Source organism: Maylandia zebra, linkage group LG4 (assembly GCF_041146795.1).
Source record: "Maylandia zebra isolate NMK-2024a linkage group LG4, Mzebra_GT3a, whole genome shotgun sequence".
Taxonomy (NCBI): domain Eukaryota; kingdom Metazoa; phylum Chordata; class Actinopteri; order Cichliformes; family Cichlidae; genus Maylandia; species Maylandia zebra.
Genome location: NC_135170.1, coordinates 8138538 through 8155181, shown reverse-complemented (window position 1 = coordinate 8155181; position 16644 = coordinate 8138538). Strand labels below are relative to the sequence as shown.

General features: G+C 39.0%; 2 protein-coding genes and 2 long non-coding RNA genes across 6 annotated transcripts; 3 read left to right on the top strand and 1 right to left on the bottom strand.

Annotated features, from left to right (window-relative positions):
- Nucleotides 1-2534: 2534 nt before the first annotated feature.
- Nucleotides 2535-4164, top strand: LOC112434706 (uncharacterized). The gene is made up of 5 exons (XR_013098262.1): nucleotides 2535-2739; nucleotides 3377-3402; nucleotides 3712-3797; nucleotides 3946-3978; nucleotides 4075-4164. It is a non-coding gene; the product is annotated as an uncharacterized LOC112434706 (long non-coding RNA).
- Nucleotides 4165-4999: 835 nt separating this feature from the next.
- LOC112434384 (uncharacterized) lies at nucleotides 5000-5633 on the top strand. Of its 2 annotated transcripts, none has more exons than XR_013098261.1 (3): nucleotides 5000-5280; nucleotides 5389-5477; nucleotides 5604-5633. It is a non-coding gene; the product is annotated as an uncharacterized LOC112434384 (long non-coding RNA). The 2 variants fall into 2 exon arrangements; XR_003024029.2 differs by having other exon boundaries at nucleotides 5590-5633.
- Nucleotides 5634-9855: 4222 nt separating this feature from the next.
- Nucleotides 9856-12457, top strand: LOC143412349 (uncharacterized). Of its 2 annotated transcripts, XM_076882946.1 has the most exons (7): nucleotides 9856-9931; nucleotides 10181-10283; nucleotides 10363-10415; nucleotides 10523-10601; nucleotides 10823-11319; nucleotides 11519-11712; nucleotides 11872-12457. In XM_076882946.1, the coding sequence occupies exons 1-7, from the start codon at nucleotides 9929-9931 to the stop codon at nucleotides 12014-12016; spliced, it is 1074 nt and encodes a 357-aa protein (XP_076739061.1). In that variant the 5' UTR covers nucleotides 9856-9928; the 3' UTR covers nucleotides 12017-12457. The 2 variants fall into 2 exon arrangements, 1 of the variants encoding a protein (XP_076739061.1); XR_013098260.1 differs by lacking the exon at nucleotides 10823-11319 and having other exon boundaries at nucleotides 9859-9931.
- Nucleotides 12458-13868: 1411 nt separating this feature from the next.
- On the bottom strand, nucleotides 13869-16644 carry LOC106675411 (uncharacterized). Its single transcript, XM_023153426.3, has 4 exons — nucleotides 16348-16644; nucleotides 15864-15974; nucleotides 15249-15415; nucleotides 13869-14916 (listed from the first exon to the last, which is right to left on the bottom strand). Exons 1-4 carry the CDS (start codon nucleotides 16435-16437, stop codon nucleotides 13869-13871), a joined length of 1416 nt encoding a protein of 471 aa, XP_023009194.3. The 5' UTR covers nucleotides 16438-16644.

The window sequence follows — 16644 nt, the reverse complement described above, 5'->3', positions numbered from 1 at the left end:
TGTATTTATGAAGACGATTTGTGAGACTGGTAAACTTATGATAGGTACGATGGTCTTTCGTTCTACACGGTGCATTTCAAGGTCCTGTACCCATCCGTCTGTACACTGTACCTGGGCTTGTTGCAGTGACCTGAAGTTACTAAACTTCATGAGAGTATGCACTCACTCCAAGAACCGTATAATTATAAATATGAGCGTGGTGAAAGTTGGGCAGCACGCTAACGTCTTTTGTCCACTCTGTGTGCTCGTAAGGGTCTAACCCTTTCACTCCTTTGATTTTTTCCTCGTATCTTTTCTTTGACTTTTCATCAAGTCTGTCTTTGTACGGACTGGCATTGTTCTCCTTCGTTGTGTACATTACTTTTTCGGGGGACAAAGAACAAGCAAGAAGGTATTGGAACCGGAGAATGAACGTTTTCAGGTGCTGAAAATGCTTGCATTTGATGCGGTACTTGGATTGTTTTGCCACGAGTTCCCGGCACGCAATGCGCGAAAGTCACGTGGTCTGTCAATCTCTATATCGGATTTATATCGGTATCGGCAGATATCCAAATTTATGATATCGGTATCGGACATAAAAAAGTGGTATCGTGCCATCTCTACATCATAATATCATTGGTAACTTTAAGCACTGCTGTTTCTAGATTCTTGCTTAGAGCTAAAGTTGAGATAAAAAAAAAAAGACACAACTATGGTCACATGGACACATTGCTATTGTTGTTTTATTACTTACTTAATCAATATATAATATTTAACCTTTTTGTGTGGCATCTAAAACCCATAGACTTTTCACTGTGAAGAGATGACGTGACATTTTATAACATATTTTTAAAATTAACAGCACAGTATGTTGAAATGAAAAGACCCAGAAACAGGCAAAAAAAAGAAAATCATTTAACCAGGAGGAGTCTGCTGGTCTTTGCTGGATCGTTGTCTACCACGATTGCTGGATCGTGGTAGACAACAATCAGTGAGACTCAAGCTACAGCTCAAGCTAAGTCAAGTGTCTATTGTGAAAGTTGTAACTCATTCTCGTTTCCTTGCCTACAGACCTCCTGGATAACCTTCCCTGTGTGAATCTTTGTGTCAAGTGTGGAGAAAGGAACTGCGGTCGTGAGTGTGGAGAGTTGGAGAACGAGAGATTTCCCCCCTTTGGATTTCCCTGGAGCCCCGTCCCCCACATTGTTGTATATAGCACTGCCCTGCACTTCCTTTATATACACCTGGTGAACTCTGTAAATAAATTCTTGTGTTCAGCTGATTCTGGAGTCCTGCGCTTGAGTCTCCCACGTTGAACTGTAACAGACCTGAAGAAAAATGCTAACTCTGGATATCATTAATATTAGAGGAAAACTGAAAAACTATCAATTAAAAATTGTCCATCCATCCATTCTATTATATCCATGGATAGTACACTGCTGCAGTGTAATTTGACATTGGATCATTGTTAGCAGTAGATAGCTAAAAAATACATTTATTAAGTGATTAAACCTATAACAGAATTAAATTCAGGAAGGATGAATGGGATGGAAGTATCTGCTGAATCAGTAAGCAAATGCTAAGCTGTTAGAGCATTAGATACTGTTAACTAAAACTAATGGATTCAGATAAACTAATTTTACCTTAGGTCCTTAGATTAAGGGTGTATTCTGTGGTGCTTTTACCTCGATATTACATATTATCAGGGTTTTAGTGTAGAAAAAATACATAAACAAAAGCAAAAATATTTTGAGATACCAATATATTTAATAGCTTTCTTATTTATTTATTTATTGTGATTATACAGTTTGTACTATGACATTTTCTTTCAAGTCTTTCAAAATCTTGTCAGGCGTTATCACTCAAAAGTTTAATAGTCATAAAAGTATAGGCATAATATGTTATGTACACTCAAAAAAGTGAAATTGAATGGTTATTGCATTTACAAGTCTCTAACAAAATCCGAGGTTTCCAAGGTGAACTTAATTAAATCATCAGTGTTGGTCAAGTTACTTGAAAAAAGTAATCAGTAACTAATTACTGATTACTTCCCCCAAAAAGTAATCCCGTTACTTTACTGATTACTTATTTTCAAAAGTAATTAATTACTTAGTTACTTAGTTACTTTTTAAAAACACGATTTACAACCTGAAGAGGTGATAAAGCGATAGCTCTTTCAGCCCAATTCTACTTTTTCTACATAATCCATCATACAAAATGTAATCAAATGGAAAAGTCTCTTTATTTTTTACTTGTTTTATCAGTTTTAATCTTTTAACTTTATGCATCAAGCAAAAATTTAATTATATGCAACATTCTCTGACTTGAATAAATTAGTTTAACATTTAAACCTATTTTCTGCACATTCCAGCACATAAAATAAAATATTTTTTGTGTTTACACTCACTCTTTCAAATAGATGCAAGTAAAACACAGCAGAAAATAAATAAAGTCAAAGACTCAGCGGTCCTGTTGCTCTATTTTCACCTGTAAAGCAGGACTGGGGGTAGGCGGACGATCTGATTTCCTCGTGTCAGCATTGTTCCCACATCATAATTAATGTTGTTCCAGGTTCAACATTGCAAGTGACCAATCACCTTCTTGTGACGTCATTCCTTTGCGACTTCGAAATACCCGCCTTCGATTATTTCGAAATACAAGTGAAGAAGCGAAAAACCGCCGCCTGTCCGCCGAATTTGAAGTCAATTCGCCTGTCCGCCGAATTTGAAGTCAATTTAGGATACTTTCCTTTAATAAACGGTAAACATTATACATATGTTCCTCACTTGGCTTGCTGTTTGTTTGCTAGCGATAGGCTACTTGACGACAGCATTAGCTAACCAGTGTTCTCTAGACCAGCGTTCCCCAACTTTTTGGGTGTTTCGTGGCCCGGGGGTTGGGTCAGGCAAAATTGCAGTAGCTTCCCTGATCATTTTACAAACATAAGTGAAGAGAATCTGGACTAAAAGGCCTAGACTTATGGTTGTGTGCTGAATCTATGAATCAAACTATCACCTGGAAACATAATTAACTGGTCCATAGCTGTGAAACTGGACATGAGTTCTTGATTCTATGGAGATTAACAGTAATCCAGAAATTTACAAATTTGTCCTGGTACATCGCGTAAATGTTGTCCCAGGGACATCGCGTAAATGTTGTCCCTGGGACATTGTGTAAATGTTGTCCCTGGGACATCATGTAGAAGTTGCCCTGGGACATCGTGTAGATGTTGTCCCTGGGACATCGTGTAAATGTTGTCCCTGGGACATCGTGTAGATGTTGTCCCTGGGACATCGTGTGATAGCTTGTAAATAATGGAATGAAAATTATTGATTGTTATTAACTTGTGAAAAAGAAGTGTAACAAATCCACATGTTATGTTCTTACACCCTTACAGAAACTGTGACTCCTTCACAATGTCAGGTAAATGTCAACTCATGTTGAATAATCAACCAATCAAGCCTTTTATTATCACATGCAATGTTACACGTACAACTGCAATGAAAATTTCACCCCCTTCTGACCATACATATATTGCTTAAACATCACATTGGGAAGACAGGTCGGAAACAGTTAGGAAGGTCAGAAAACAATTTAATTAATAGATGAGGGGAGAGGAGGAGAAAAAAGAACTACAACCAGACAAAGCTCCTAGAAGACTGAAATGGATGATGGTTGCAGCATGCAAAAAGAAAATGATATCTGTTGACTACAGCATATGCTTTCTCACAGATTACCTTGTGGGAGTAGCTGGACCAAACTCTATTGGTATTTCAAGTTTGAAATCCCTGTTTGACCAGACTAACATTTCAGATGAGGTACCTCTTGACATAAAAATCCTTTTATGTTGTCATAAAACTAATGTTAAATTCTGCTTTAAATACACTTTATTGTACAATTTACTTAATGAATCGTATTCCTTAGTTCTGTTTTTATTTATATGTATTTATTTATTTGTTTTATAAGGTAATAGATGGCCTAATCTATTTGCAGTGTGAGGTATGTTGAAAAGCTTGTTTGATCATAATGACATAGCATGTTTACGTTTTTTGTAATGTATTTGAAAACATAGGTGTATTTATGTTATTTTTATAGAATTTCCCTCACATTTATCCAATACCAAGCCAAATCACTGGAAAAATTTTGGATGGGTCCACAAGAGCACAAAGTGCATACTTTTTGAAGGTATGACTTGGACTGTGGTAACTATGTTCTTATCACAAAGGGTTTATAAGTTGCCACTATAAACAAACAGCATTTTCCAAAATTGAAGCCTTGTCAGAAGAACCTGAAAAATACCTTTCTGAAACCTTTTCTGTGTAAAGACTTGTTCAAAAGCAATGCACACAGATTAAAACATTTCTGTCTTGGCCAACTGATAATGTCGTGGTCGCTGTGTGGCAGGCAGGATGAGGACCCAAAATGCAAACTCACGGACTCAGGGGATAAACTCAAAATGCAGCTTTATTGCTGACAGGTGACAAACGAAAGCAGTGATACCAAAGCAATACAAAACTAAACTACACTGGGAAAAGCTAATTGTAACATATACCAGAAGACACGGGGAGAACCACACACAGCATGAGGGAGAACGCGAACGCCGAGCAGAGGGAGACGCAGACAGAAATACACAGAGGGTTAACGAGGAAAGTGGGAACACACGGGGAACACAGCTGACACAGATAACCATAACGAGACAGGGCGGGGTGAACATAACACTGACGGGAGACGGGCAGAGTCAAACAGGAAGTACAGAGGTTCAGACAGGAGGAGAGAGAGCACGGGGAAAACACAGACATAACGGGCTGGGGAAACATGGAATAAAACATAAGGAGAGACGAGGGCTCACAGATACACAGAGGGGCACACAGGGGGTAAAAGCCACGAAGGGAAAACACTTAGGGAACAACACAACAGGGCAACTCAGGAAACATGGCCTAAATAGGGAACAAAATACAAACATACAAGAAAACTAAGAATACTGGGCCAACATGGCCCAGGACCATGACAGATAAAGAACACCAAAAATTGAGTGGTGCGTGTTGAGTCTGTGGTCTTGATTTGTTTTGTACACACTATAGAAATTAATTAATGTAAACCAAAAATGACACTTTCTATATGTTTGTGTATCTGCAGAATTAATTACAAGTCTCACCTGACAAGCTTTTGCAGTTTTGCAGTGTCATTCTTGACAGAAAAACATACTTGTCACATTATTTTTATTTCCAGAAAAACATCTTTCAGATGTATGAGAAATTGATTGGAGCCTGTCTGGAAAACGGCAGCCACTGGACCTTGTTTGTAAGTTGCACAGATTTTGCACTCTCTCTAGTGCATGATACTTTTCAGTGTCCCTCATTAGGAAAGCTCAAGGCCCAAGCCTACCATATCCATCTTTTTACAAAACAGTTTTGTGACATACCCAAGAGGACCATAGTCTATATGAATTCATTTGGCGAGTCGGAGGTCAGAAAAAGTGCGGTGTTGAAAAACTGGAGGTAATTAATTAACATATTTAACATAACATATTTAATTTAATTGAAATCATTACCGAACGTGGTTATTGATTTCTCTATATGCTTTTTATTTGTAATAACTGCGATCTCTCAGCTCATTTGCTTCAGCAAGAGGCTGCGCTGGAGAGTGGACCTTGTAATGTTTGCATGCCTCAAACATTAATGATCACACCCTCGGTAATTCTCAGTTCCATTCTTTTATTCTCAGGCTTGCAGCGATAACACAGTCTGCAGCGCTAACTTGTTCATTTTTTTCGTTTCCTGTTCGACCTTTCAAAATAAAACATCTGTAAACATCACAATCACCTCCTTTTTTTTTTTTTAACCAAACTTATATATTCAGCGAGGTGAATTATTAATCTGAACCTATGACAACGACACCTAATAAAATTACTGAACGTTCTTATTACTTGAGTTTCTCCACACCTAAACATCACTTAAACAGCACTGCGTTTGCACAGATCTGTGACTAAACACTATCAACATTCAACACTATAATACTGGTCACAGTGTTAGATTCAGGAACAACAAACATGTTACACGCAGCGTAACTTTTAGTCTTAGATCTGATGTAATCAGACAGATGCATAGGTGCGCGTCTGTTTGATCTGACTGGGTATCTGGGCTTGTCTGTTAAGGCGGGGTCGACATGCCGTCCAGGTGGGGCATCTTCAAGTCCATGTCTGATTTTCTTGAAGAATGAGGCATTCCTGACAATTGAGTGTCCATCCCGTGTAGCTGTAATTTCAGAACCCTTAACCTTAGTCACTTTGTAGGGTTTTGCATTGTATGGTGTGGATAATTTGTTGTGCTTGGGTTGGCGATGCAGCACTGTGTCACCCGGACTTAGTGAGTGTGGTCTGGCGTGACGAGTTGCATCTGCGATCACCTTCATCTTGATCTTTGCACTATCATCCCTTGCTCTCACTTCAGCATCTGAACACTTTCGTGGAGTGGTGTTAACGAAAGGGAGCTTGGTGTATAGCTGGCGTTGAAACAGTATTTCAGCTGGTGAACTCGCTGTTGTGCTATGAGGTGTAGATCTGTACTCACGAAGAAAGATGTTTAGCTGCTGTTTCCATGGTGTGCCCTGCGTCTCGGCAACTCTCAGTGCTTTACCTAGGGTTCTCATGAATCTCTCAGCAATGGCATTCGCCTGAGGCCAACAAGGTGTGATTTTGCGATGATGGAATCCTAGGTAGTCTGCAAACTGTGAGAAAGCCTCACTGTTAAAAGGAGGACCATTGTCAGTTTTTACTGTCCTTGGGATCCCAAACATGGAGAACACTTTGTCAATTACTGGGATAACAGAAGATGCTGATGTTGAGCGTACACTTTCAACGACTGGATAGCGAGAATACTCGTCTGTGATGACGAGCAGGTATTCCCCCGTAGGGAGTGGTCCATAAAAGTCTGCACTGACACTGTGCCAGGGCGTTTCCGGTAATGGTGACATCTGCAGAGGGTCAGTGTGTGTGACAGGTGTGCTAGCTTGGCATGGCAGACAGTTTTGAACTGCAGATTCTGCTTTCCGATCGATCTCTGGGAACCATACTTTGGTACGTAGCAGCGCTTTGGTCTTGACGATACCCTGGTGCCCTTCGTGTGCCAGCTGTATTGCTCTTTCTTGTAGGATAGTTGGAATGACTATCCTCGTGCCTCTGAGGATGAAGTCAGATGAGTCGGCTACTGTTAGTTCACTTTGAACATGTTTGAATGATTTCAACATGTCAGCATGCTGGGATTTATCTGTTAGATGCCACGTGTTGTTTCTGATGTGACCGATGACTTCCTGCAGAACCTGGTCTTTCAGAGTCTCTGTTTTTATCTCGTGAAGTGTCATGGCTTTTGGGGTGGAGTGATAAGAGAAGAAATTGACATACTCTTCTGCAACCTTACATGCACGAGCACTTTCATTCTCCTGTGTTGGCACTGGGTGACGTGACATAAAGTCAGCTGGATTATCAGCACCTTTTCTGTATTCCACTCTGAAGTTATATGGCTGAAGTCTCAGTCCCCAGCTTTCTATTCTGGCAGGTGGTTTTGATCTTGGGTTATTCCAGATGATTTCGAGTGCCTTGTGATCGGTCACCAGTGTGAATGGATGTCCATAAACATACAAATGGAAATGTTCGCAACTCCACACAATGGCGAGTGCTTCTTTCTCTGTCTGCGAGTATCTCGTTTCCACATCACTCAGTGCTCTGCTTGCGTATGCAATAATGTGTTTCATCCCCTTTTCATCTTTTTGACAGAGAATGGCACCCAGTCCTACTGGACTAGCATCAACTATCAGTTCAGTCTGTCTGCTGGGATAGAAGTAGGACATCGTCGTGTCGCTTGTGAGACTGACCTTGAGTGCCTGCAACGCAGTTTCTTGGTCTTGACCCCATGTCCAAGGGGTGTCCTTGTGCGTGAGCCTGCGCAGTGGCTCAGAGTCCCAGATGAGTAGTGAACGTCGTAATGTAGCGGCTGTCGGGGTGTAATTCAAGTTGGTGGTATCCTGCCCTGAGATCAAGTTTTGAGAACACCATAGATCCATTCAGCTCATGGATTACATCATCAATCGTGGGCGTGACGTGTCGTTCTCGTTCGATTGCAGTGTTTGCTTGTCTCATGTCCACACATATCCGTACGTCATTCGGATTCTTTGGTTTTGGCAGTGTTACAATGGGTGAAACCCACGGTGTTGGTCCTGTAACCTTTTCAATAATGTCATCAGCTTCTAATTTCTGAAGTTCATCCTCCACTTTTTGACGTAAATGAAAAGGAACACGTCTGTGTGGTTGACAGGTTGATTTTACATCTGTGTTTATGTGCAGTTTCACTTGAAAATCTTTGAGTTTTCCAATTCCCTGGAAAAGTTCTGGGTGTTTTTCTACTAGCTTGTCTGCAACAGAACGTTGAGACTGAGAAGAGACCGCAGTCACAATATGGAGGAGTCCCAAGGCTTTTGAGGTTTCAAAACTCAAAATATTGAAACCTCCTCCTTTAATGACAAAGAAGGAACACCTAACTGTTTTGTCTTGTTTTTCCACACTGCACCTGAATGCACCACACACAGGGAGAGACGTAGATGAGTGGTATGGGTAAATCTTGATGTCTGTAGACGTCAAAGTAGGACGTGGTGTCAGTTTGTTGTAGGTAGCTTCAGTTAAGCAGTTAGCAGTGGCCCCAGAATCGATTAGCACCGGTATCTGGGTGCCCATTACTCTGATTTCAGTATGTGGGAGTTTAGGATGTTTAGCTGTGTTCACCACATATACATAGGCGTCATCACTGCTGGATGTGTGCCCTGTCTCCACATGTGCAGTGCTATCTGTTACTTGATGAACCGTTTGCGGTGGCAGATTTTTCTTATACTTCTTTCCACAATGTGTCTCTTTTGTCTTTGAGCGACATTGCTTTGCAAAATGATTGTATTTGCCACAAGAATTACAGATTTTGTCTTTGGCTGGGCAGCCTTGCTCATGAGGATATCTGCCTCCACAGTTTCGACAGCGGTTATTCGGCTGCCATGAGGGTGTCCATTTGTTTCTCGCCGTGGTATCACGTCCTGTTTTGTGCTGTACTTTATTAACTGCAGCTGTCTTGTCAGCTTCCATCCCTGTAGCTTGCAATTCAGACAACTCACATGCACGCCTGTGATTTAATAGATCATCCAACGTTAAATCAGGTTCTCTGAGTGCTTTTCTACGCAGCTGTGATGATGTACAGCTTTGGATAATTTGTGTTTTGATTTCTGCAGTCATGTCTGCAAACTCACAGTTTTTGGCTAGAATCCTAAGCCTGGTGTGATAGTTGTCCAACGTTTCACCTGACTCTTGCACCGCTTTCCTGAACAGATAAATCTGATACTGCACGTTTTTCTTAGGCGCAAAGTACACTGACAATTTCTGTTTTGTATCTGCGTACTTGTCGCCATCTGTTGCTAACGTGTCGTAAACGTCATGCACTTTTTCACCAGCCACATGCAGCAATAATGCTCTTAATCTTGCATCTCCAGTAATATTCATTGCGGTGGTGTAGTTTTCAAACCTCTGAAGCCATTTCGTCCATCGAGGTCCGACGGAACCGAGGTCGGTCTCCGTGTCGAAGGGTGGAAGTGGAGTAGCGTGTGCAGCCATGTTCTTGTCTCTTAAGCTCCGGGTAGGGCAACTTTCTTCGTCTTGCTTTGGTTGTAACCTTTACTCTCGTCGCCAATGTAATGTTTGCATGCCTCAAACATTAATGATCACACCCTCGGTAATTCTCAGTTCCATTCTTTTATTCTCAGGCTTGCAGCGATAACACAGTCTGCAGCGCTAACTTGTTCATTTTTTTCGTTTCCTGTTCGACCTTTCAAAATAAAACATCTGTAAACATCACAGACCTTGTCACATGTGAGCCACCCACACCAACAGGATGGGAACTCATGTGGAGTGCATGTCATAATGGTACTGAAAACTATAGCTTTAACCTATATAAGTAATGTTTACATTTTTGCCTATTCAGTTTTTAAAGCCTTAGAGGCAGGATGGTAAAATCTCAATTTTTTTTGTAGATTGAACCATTTCAGCAGTAATGCTTTGCTTTGGTTGCTCTGTTTTTTTTTTTCTTGGGCGGGGTTAAAAACAAACAAACATTTCTTTGTTAATCTAATTCTTTTTGTTCTTTTTTTTTTTTTTTTCTTCGTCAATTATTAGTTTGCCCAATCTCTCATTGACGGTAAAACACAAGTGGAGGAGTACAACACTGAAATCACAAAGCTCAGGTCCCGACTTTGCCACTACTTATTTTCCTCAATAGGTAAAGATAAAATTAGCTGCCTTCTTTTTCTCTAACATTGGAAAATGTAACTTGTACTGAAACAAATTATATTTTGCAGATCGAACTAGGAAGTGCAGTCAGTGCTGGTGTGTGATTGCAGCCAAAGACCGGGTACACTATGACATGTCCTTAGCCATATAGATTGTTTATTTAATGGACTTTGTTCATTTGTTTTTTGTTTGTTTATTTCTTCTTCTTCTTTTTTTTTTAATTCACAGGTGCAGTGCCAGAAATGTGGTGCATACAAGCACATGCGTTGTTCAAAGTCTGTTTGTGGCATCTGTATCTTCTGTGAGAGTAAGTCACAATATAACTAAACAATGTCCAAAAATGTTTAAAGTGAAATTTTTTTTCGTAATTTTGCCTTTGCACACCAGGACTGTGTAATTAAAGTGGACGTTTCAAGATCCAGTTTTTACACAAAACTATTTTAGACATAACTGTGTCGTATTGTGGGGATTTCTCTTCACAATTAAATTGATATAGTGCTGTTTATATCATTCTTCTTTATGTAACAGCACAGTGCAGCACAGCAGAGGGAAAGGAGTTGTGCAGCATAGTGGGTGGCTATACAGGAGGAGCAATAGAAGTAGCCAGTGAAGAATGTCATCAGGGAAAGCATCAGGCAGCGAATGACAAAGGAAAAGTTCCTAAGGGAGAGAATATCTGCAGCAAATCGACAAGTAACAGTGAGATAGGAAGACTGACAGTCAGAGATGAAGGTACACAGACTGAAAGAGATGAAGGTACACAGACTGAAGACAACGAAAAAGAAGCAGAAGTATACGGCACAAGTTTGAGTACAGGTAATGCTGCTGCTGATGATGTTGACAGGATCGATGCAGATACAGAATTCCAAACTGATTCAGAAGGAACTAGTACAGTTTACAGAGTGCATGGTCGCTTATCTGTACCAAGCTCAAAAAAGAAAACCTACACAATAACAGAAGACGAGATCAAGCGCAGAATCAACGCAGAGAACATGTCAGTTCATGTTTTCAGAGGTTTGATTGGGGTAGGTATACATTTCGTGATTTTGATGTCACCTGAAATAAATCCGGGTTACTCGTATCAATGAAGTGACAATGTGGCTGGAAATTGTGCATTTGCTGCAACATATACACAATTACACCATGTAAACAAAAGCATTTAACTTTGTGCGCGTGTGTGTGTCTCTCTCTGCTCTTTTGGTGTTTGCACTTTTTCTTTTTTAGGGCCGTAAAGCCAAACTGCCCGCAATGATTCTTGACAGGCCTAAGAAGGCCAAAACTAAAGTAACAGTGTTTAGTGTTCTGAGTGAAGAGGAGGCTGGGGAGCTAGCCCTCGGGTTTGCCGGAAGATTGGCCTGCGATGTCACAACAGACATGGTCTGTAAAGGCATCGACCATTCAAGTGCTGATATGACAAAGTAAGTTAGTAAAACAATATGAAAGTTCTATCTTTTTTGGTATTATTTGTCATTTCCCCGTATTTGTAATTTCCCACGTGTGGGACTAATAAAGGTTATCTTATCTTATCTTATTTGGGTTATTGGTGTAACATTGTTAATCTTACTTTCTAATAACAGACAGACTCTTCTCAAAATCCAACACAATCTTAAACATGAACTGACTGATTCCTCAACCTTCAGTTTGCTGACACACACCTTTGGCCCCGCTGCACTGGATTCTGTCATTTCATTCCTGTGTGAAAAACTTGATCTTGTCTCTTAAATAATGAAACCTTTTGTGACTTTTGTTTGTTCTGTAAATCAGAATCTTGAAAATTGTTCATTGTTGTTCTAAGTTTGTGTTAACTATTTGGCAAAAATGATTGGTTCCTAATCCAAACAGCATAATGACTGTTCTAACACATATCTTAAAAATGCTACAAAGAAAGAAAATTATCACATATGTTTCAATATGAATGTAATTGTGTCACACTCGGTTTGTAGTAGCTTTCCTGTTTTATTTTGAGTTTTGGTATGTTTACACTGTTATTTTTATTTCCCGTGTGTTCGTCTTCCCTTATTAGTTTTACTGTATTTAATTAGTCTGATTTAATAACTTATAATTATTTACTTTCCAGTGTGTATATATGCTCCTCGTTTGGATTATTGTTTGTTTGAGTTCTGCCTGTCTTTTCTATTAAAGATTTGGACTTTTGGACTATTAGTGGACCTCGTAGGTTTTTATTCTGTTCAATTGGTAATTGACTGGGTTTAATTTAGTGGCCTGGAAAACAGGCCGGAGGGGTCTGGTCATTTTAACCCCCTAAGACCCGAAATCTTCCATGGCATGCATTTTTAATTTCTCTTTGATATTTGGGCCGATTGGAACCCGATGAATGTAAAAAGAAAGAATTACCAGGTTTTGTTTTTTTTACCTAATTTTTGTTTCTGAGAAAAATGAGAGCCACATATGAGGACATTAATTTGAAATTTCGATAGAACAGTTGCAGTATAATGTCCTCATAACTGTATATCAGGCACTTGTTGATCAAGATTTAGTATTTTGGTCTAAATAACCCAAAATGTGATGTCCACATGTGTGGACGCCAGGCTGGAGTAAAGTGTTAGAGCTATTTATACCTATGTAAACTTTTATACACTGGTTTTTACCTGTCTTGTTTCAGAAAGGTTTAAAAGGGTAATGTCCACAGTTTATTTGTTTATTTATTTGTTTGAATTCAACATATTTTATTAAAGTAATTGAGCTTGAACACAGAAAAAACTGAATCAAATAATCATAAAATCAAATCACTTGCACTATACTGAAGTCTAATCTACTCTGAGCTAATGCCGGTTTCCAACACTAATGATCGGGTGAAGGAGAGAGATGAGGGTGTGCACGGCCACTGGTGCTCTTATCCCTGTTCTTTGTGATACAATCCAACAGGAAAGCAGTCAAACCCTTGGACATTAGCCAAGTTAACGTTCACAAATATATACACACAGAGGAACTCTGAGCCCCAATGTCAGCATTAGCACAAACATGCCACTTCATACCAAATCTCAGTGTGAGGTCAGGTGTTAGTCTCATTCCATTATTCTAGCTATATTTTCTTACTCATTACTATTAAACTTATACTTAAGACTAACTATTAACAAAATCACACCCCAATAACTCTGTTATTACACTTTGTATTTAATCATAAAAAGGCTGGATGTTGAAACCTTTTACTTCTATTTTGTATGAGCCAGGATTCTCAACAGCTGATACTCTATGTCCAAAAAGTGACAGGTATCGTTTTATGGAGCAAAAAACTTAAGAGCGCATATTTTATAAATAATACCAACAATTACAAATGCAGACCTTTAATAGTAATAAGTAATCCTTTATTTATAATGCATAGCAATATAAAAATAGTAACATATGAAAATATTACAATGGGCACAGATGAATTTGTATCAAAAACAGCAACCAAGCCAAAGTAATGAATAACACACATAAATAACAACTGCTTGAGAGACCAAACAATTTCTTTTCATCTGTTCCTTGGCAGAAAGTTAAGACAGCTATTCAGCTTTAGGTTTCAATAAACAGAAGTAATGGATGCAGTCCCTTTGAAATGTCACACAAAAGTCTACTTGTGCATATACTTAGCTTTAACTCTTCTCTTTTTTGTTTTGTATTCCAAAAGGTTTTCATTTTCTCCAGAGGATGTTTCTCTTTCAGTGGTTATCGACTGTTCACATTCATTTTCACAGACTGTTGGAATGTCGATGCTGGCCGAACGTTTCTTGCTAGAATACAATGGCCTAATTTTGCGTGCATTATCTGTCGTCTTTATTTCGTACTGGCATATACTTTTGCCTACTTGTTTTGTTTTTAAGACATTTGTATGCAGTTCATCTATCATTGCAGTAATACCCTCTGGAATGAATGCCCACTGTTTAACTGTGTCTAAAACAGCATTTAGTTTTCCAACTGCATCTTCTGTGCATTTTTTGTCTGTGCTTTCAACTACAGGAGTGTCATTCAAAGTTGATAGAGGACTTTTCAGAGAGTTTTTCATTTGTTTAAAATGGCTACAAGCCACCTTCAGGCAAGCACATGTGTTATAGTGAGAGAACGTACAACAAGTGCACTGAAGTGTTTCAGCCGATGCAAAAAAACACAGATTTCCAAACAAACTTGGCATTTTTATCACTTTCAAGTCCTCACAGTGTACAAAGTAATGCCTTTCTTTCACTGCAATTCTTGCCAAGGTAGAAATGTCTGTTTCCATGTTTGGATAGATGTCATTGTCAGCCTCTGCTAATTTTGCAAGTAACACTAGATGCTTGCAAAGAAGTCCTCGTAAGCCATATGTACAGTTGCAGTAGGACTCAACAGGGCAGACATCATACACCATGTCTTCTCTTGACTCAGATGGGACTTGATATGCATTAACTCCATGGCTGTTCTTGACTGTAATTTTAAGAGCCCAACCACTTTCCATCAGTCTTGAAGCAGAGTCTGAAACTTGAGACAAGGTGTCAGCAAACCTGTTTTTCATGCGGCCCACATCTTGCAGGGTTTTTATGACTGAGAAGTAGTCGTCGGCCTTCCCTAGGAGCACTTCAATCAGATCATCCAGACGCCTATTCTTGTAGCCAGATAAAAACTGGTATTTCAGGCGGTGGAAAAATCTGAAAAACAGTTATTTGAAATGATTAGTAACTGTAATTGAAGGAATTTAAAGTTTTAATCAAGACTGTATTATTTTTTAAAAAATTGGAATACCTATTGCACACGTCTTTTATAAAGGAATGCTCTGTGCCGGTTTAGCTGATTTAGGCAAATCCACCTACTCTGTTTTTTGTTGTGATAACATAAAAAACGCTGCTAGAATTTAAAGGATTTGCCTAAAACCTGTTCTGGCAATGACATGACGAACCTACTCAGTTTAGCCTCTTGGATTAAAGCATAATATCTTTTTTTCAGCAATACAATTGAATGAGGTCAAAATAATAAATCATACCTTTCAATCACATTGTTTGTTTCAGAACGAGCGTGACTGAAGCGACGGCCGTAGTCACACCACATGTGGCCAATGCCTTCCCAGTGCTTCTGAAAATACTGGCACACCAAAGGGTATTGCTTAAATGTCTGGCAGAACTCTGCTGATGTGGCTTTAAAGTCGTCCTCCTAAGAGAATTGGATGCAACAGAATATATTTCAATCCATTTAACAGACCTATTGAAATCTTTAATATTATGTATTGAAGCCCTTTTCCTTTTATTGAATAACATTAAGAATTTTAAGTTATTAATAATATGTCGTGTTTTTGTATTAAGAAGCAATTATTTCTTCCCTTACAATGGCTAAGAAGGAACACTAAACCTATAAGCATATTTGGTTTCAGCATCTGTCTGTGAAAGAATCCCACTCACAAGTTCTACTGCACAGTGGGTGACACAATGATGTTCTGCACAGCTTAAGTACTTGTTTTGATAAGCAAGATAAGAAGCCAGTTTTAGAAATTGTTTCAAAAATCTATTTTGTATCTCTCTGTAACTTTTTTTAGCAACTGAAAGTTATTATGCTCTTAGTGTAATCAAGAAATCAAAATGTGAAATAGACAAATTACACTTACAGATGTGCAAGCTTTCAGCTTACAAAAGAAAGAAATGATTTCATTTCTCTTTTGGGTGTTAGAAAGCCCATGGACCCCGGACTCTGATTTTGAAAGCCATCGATTAACAGCCTGTGAATGTAAGAGAAAAAAAGTTAATCTGGAGAGAGAGACAGAGGAGCAGCTGTACAAAAAGCATAAAAGAAAGCTGACGTCCAAAAATAACTTTGTCACTCACTGGACAAGAGGACCTGTGCATTACAGAAATCAACCAGGCAAACATATTTTTAAATGTCAAAAAGAGCTTTGGGAAGCAGCCACCAGAAGATGAGTGCACTGTGGTCTTAAATGGATGGACATAGTCACTCAACATTTTATCCCTTTATATTCATTAACCTGAGTAGGTGAATATCACAATGAGGCAAATCATAACAACAGGACCCTGTTGTAAAAATGTGTTTCAGGTGCATCTTAGACAACGTGAAAAGAAAACAATGTGGTTTACCTGCAAGACATGGTACCAGCATAGAAGGATAGCTGACTCTGGAAAAACCTTCTGCAAAGCATTTATTTCCGCAAAGTCTTTGTCAACCATAAATGCTCTACAGAAAAAAAGAAAACACTAAATGAGATTAAACAGTATGAAAATGTTTTTGCTATCTCAAAGCACCACTTCAATGCCAAATTAAACATTTCAACTCACAAGTAGATATATAAAATACTGCATACAGCCTATAGGAATAACTTTAACAACTGGAAAGGAAAGTTTTTTGCAGCCCATGCTGCAGCTATAGCATTAGAT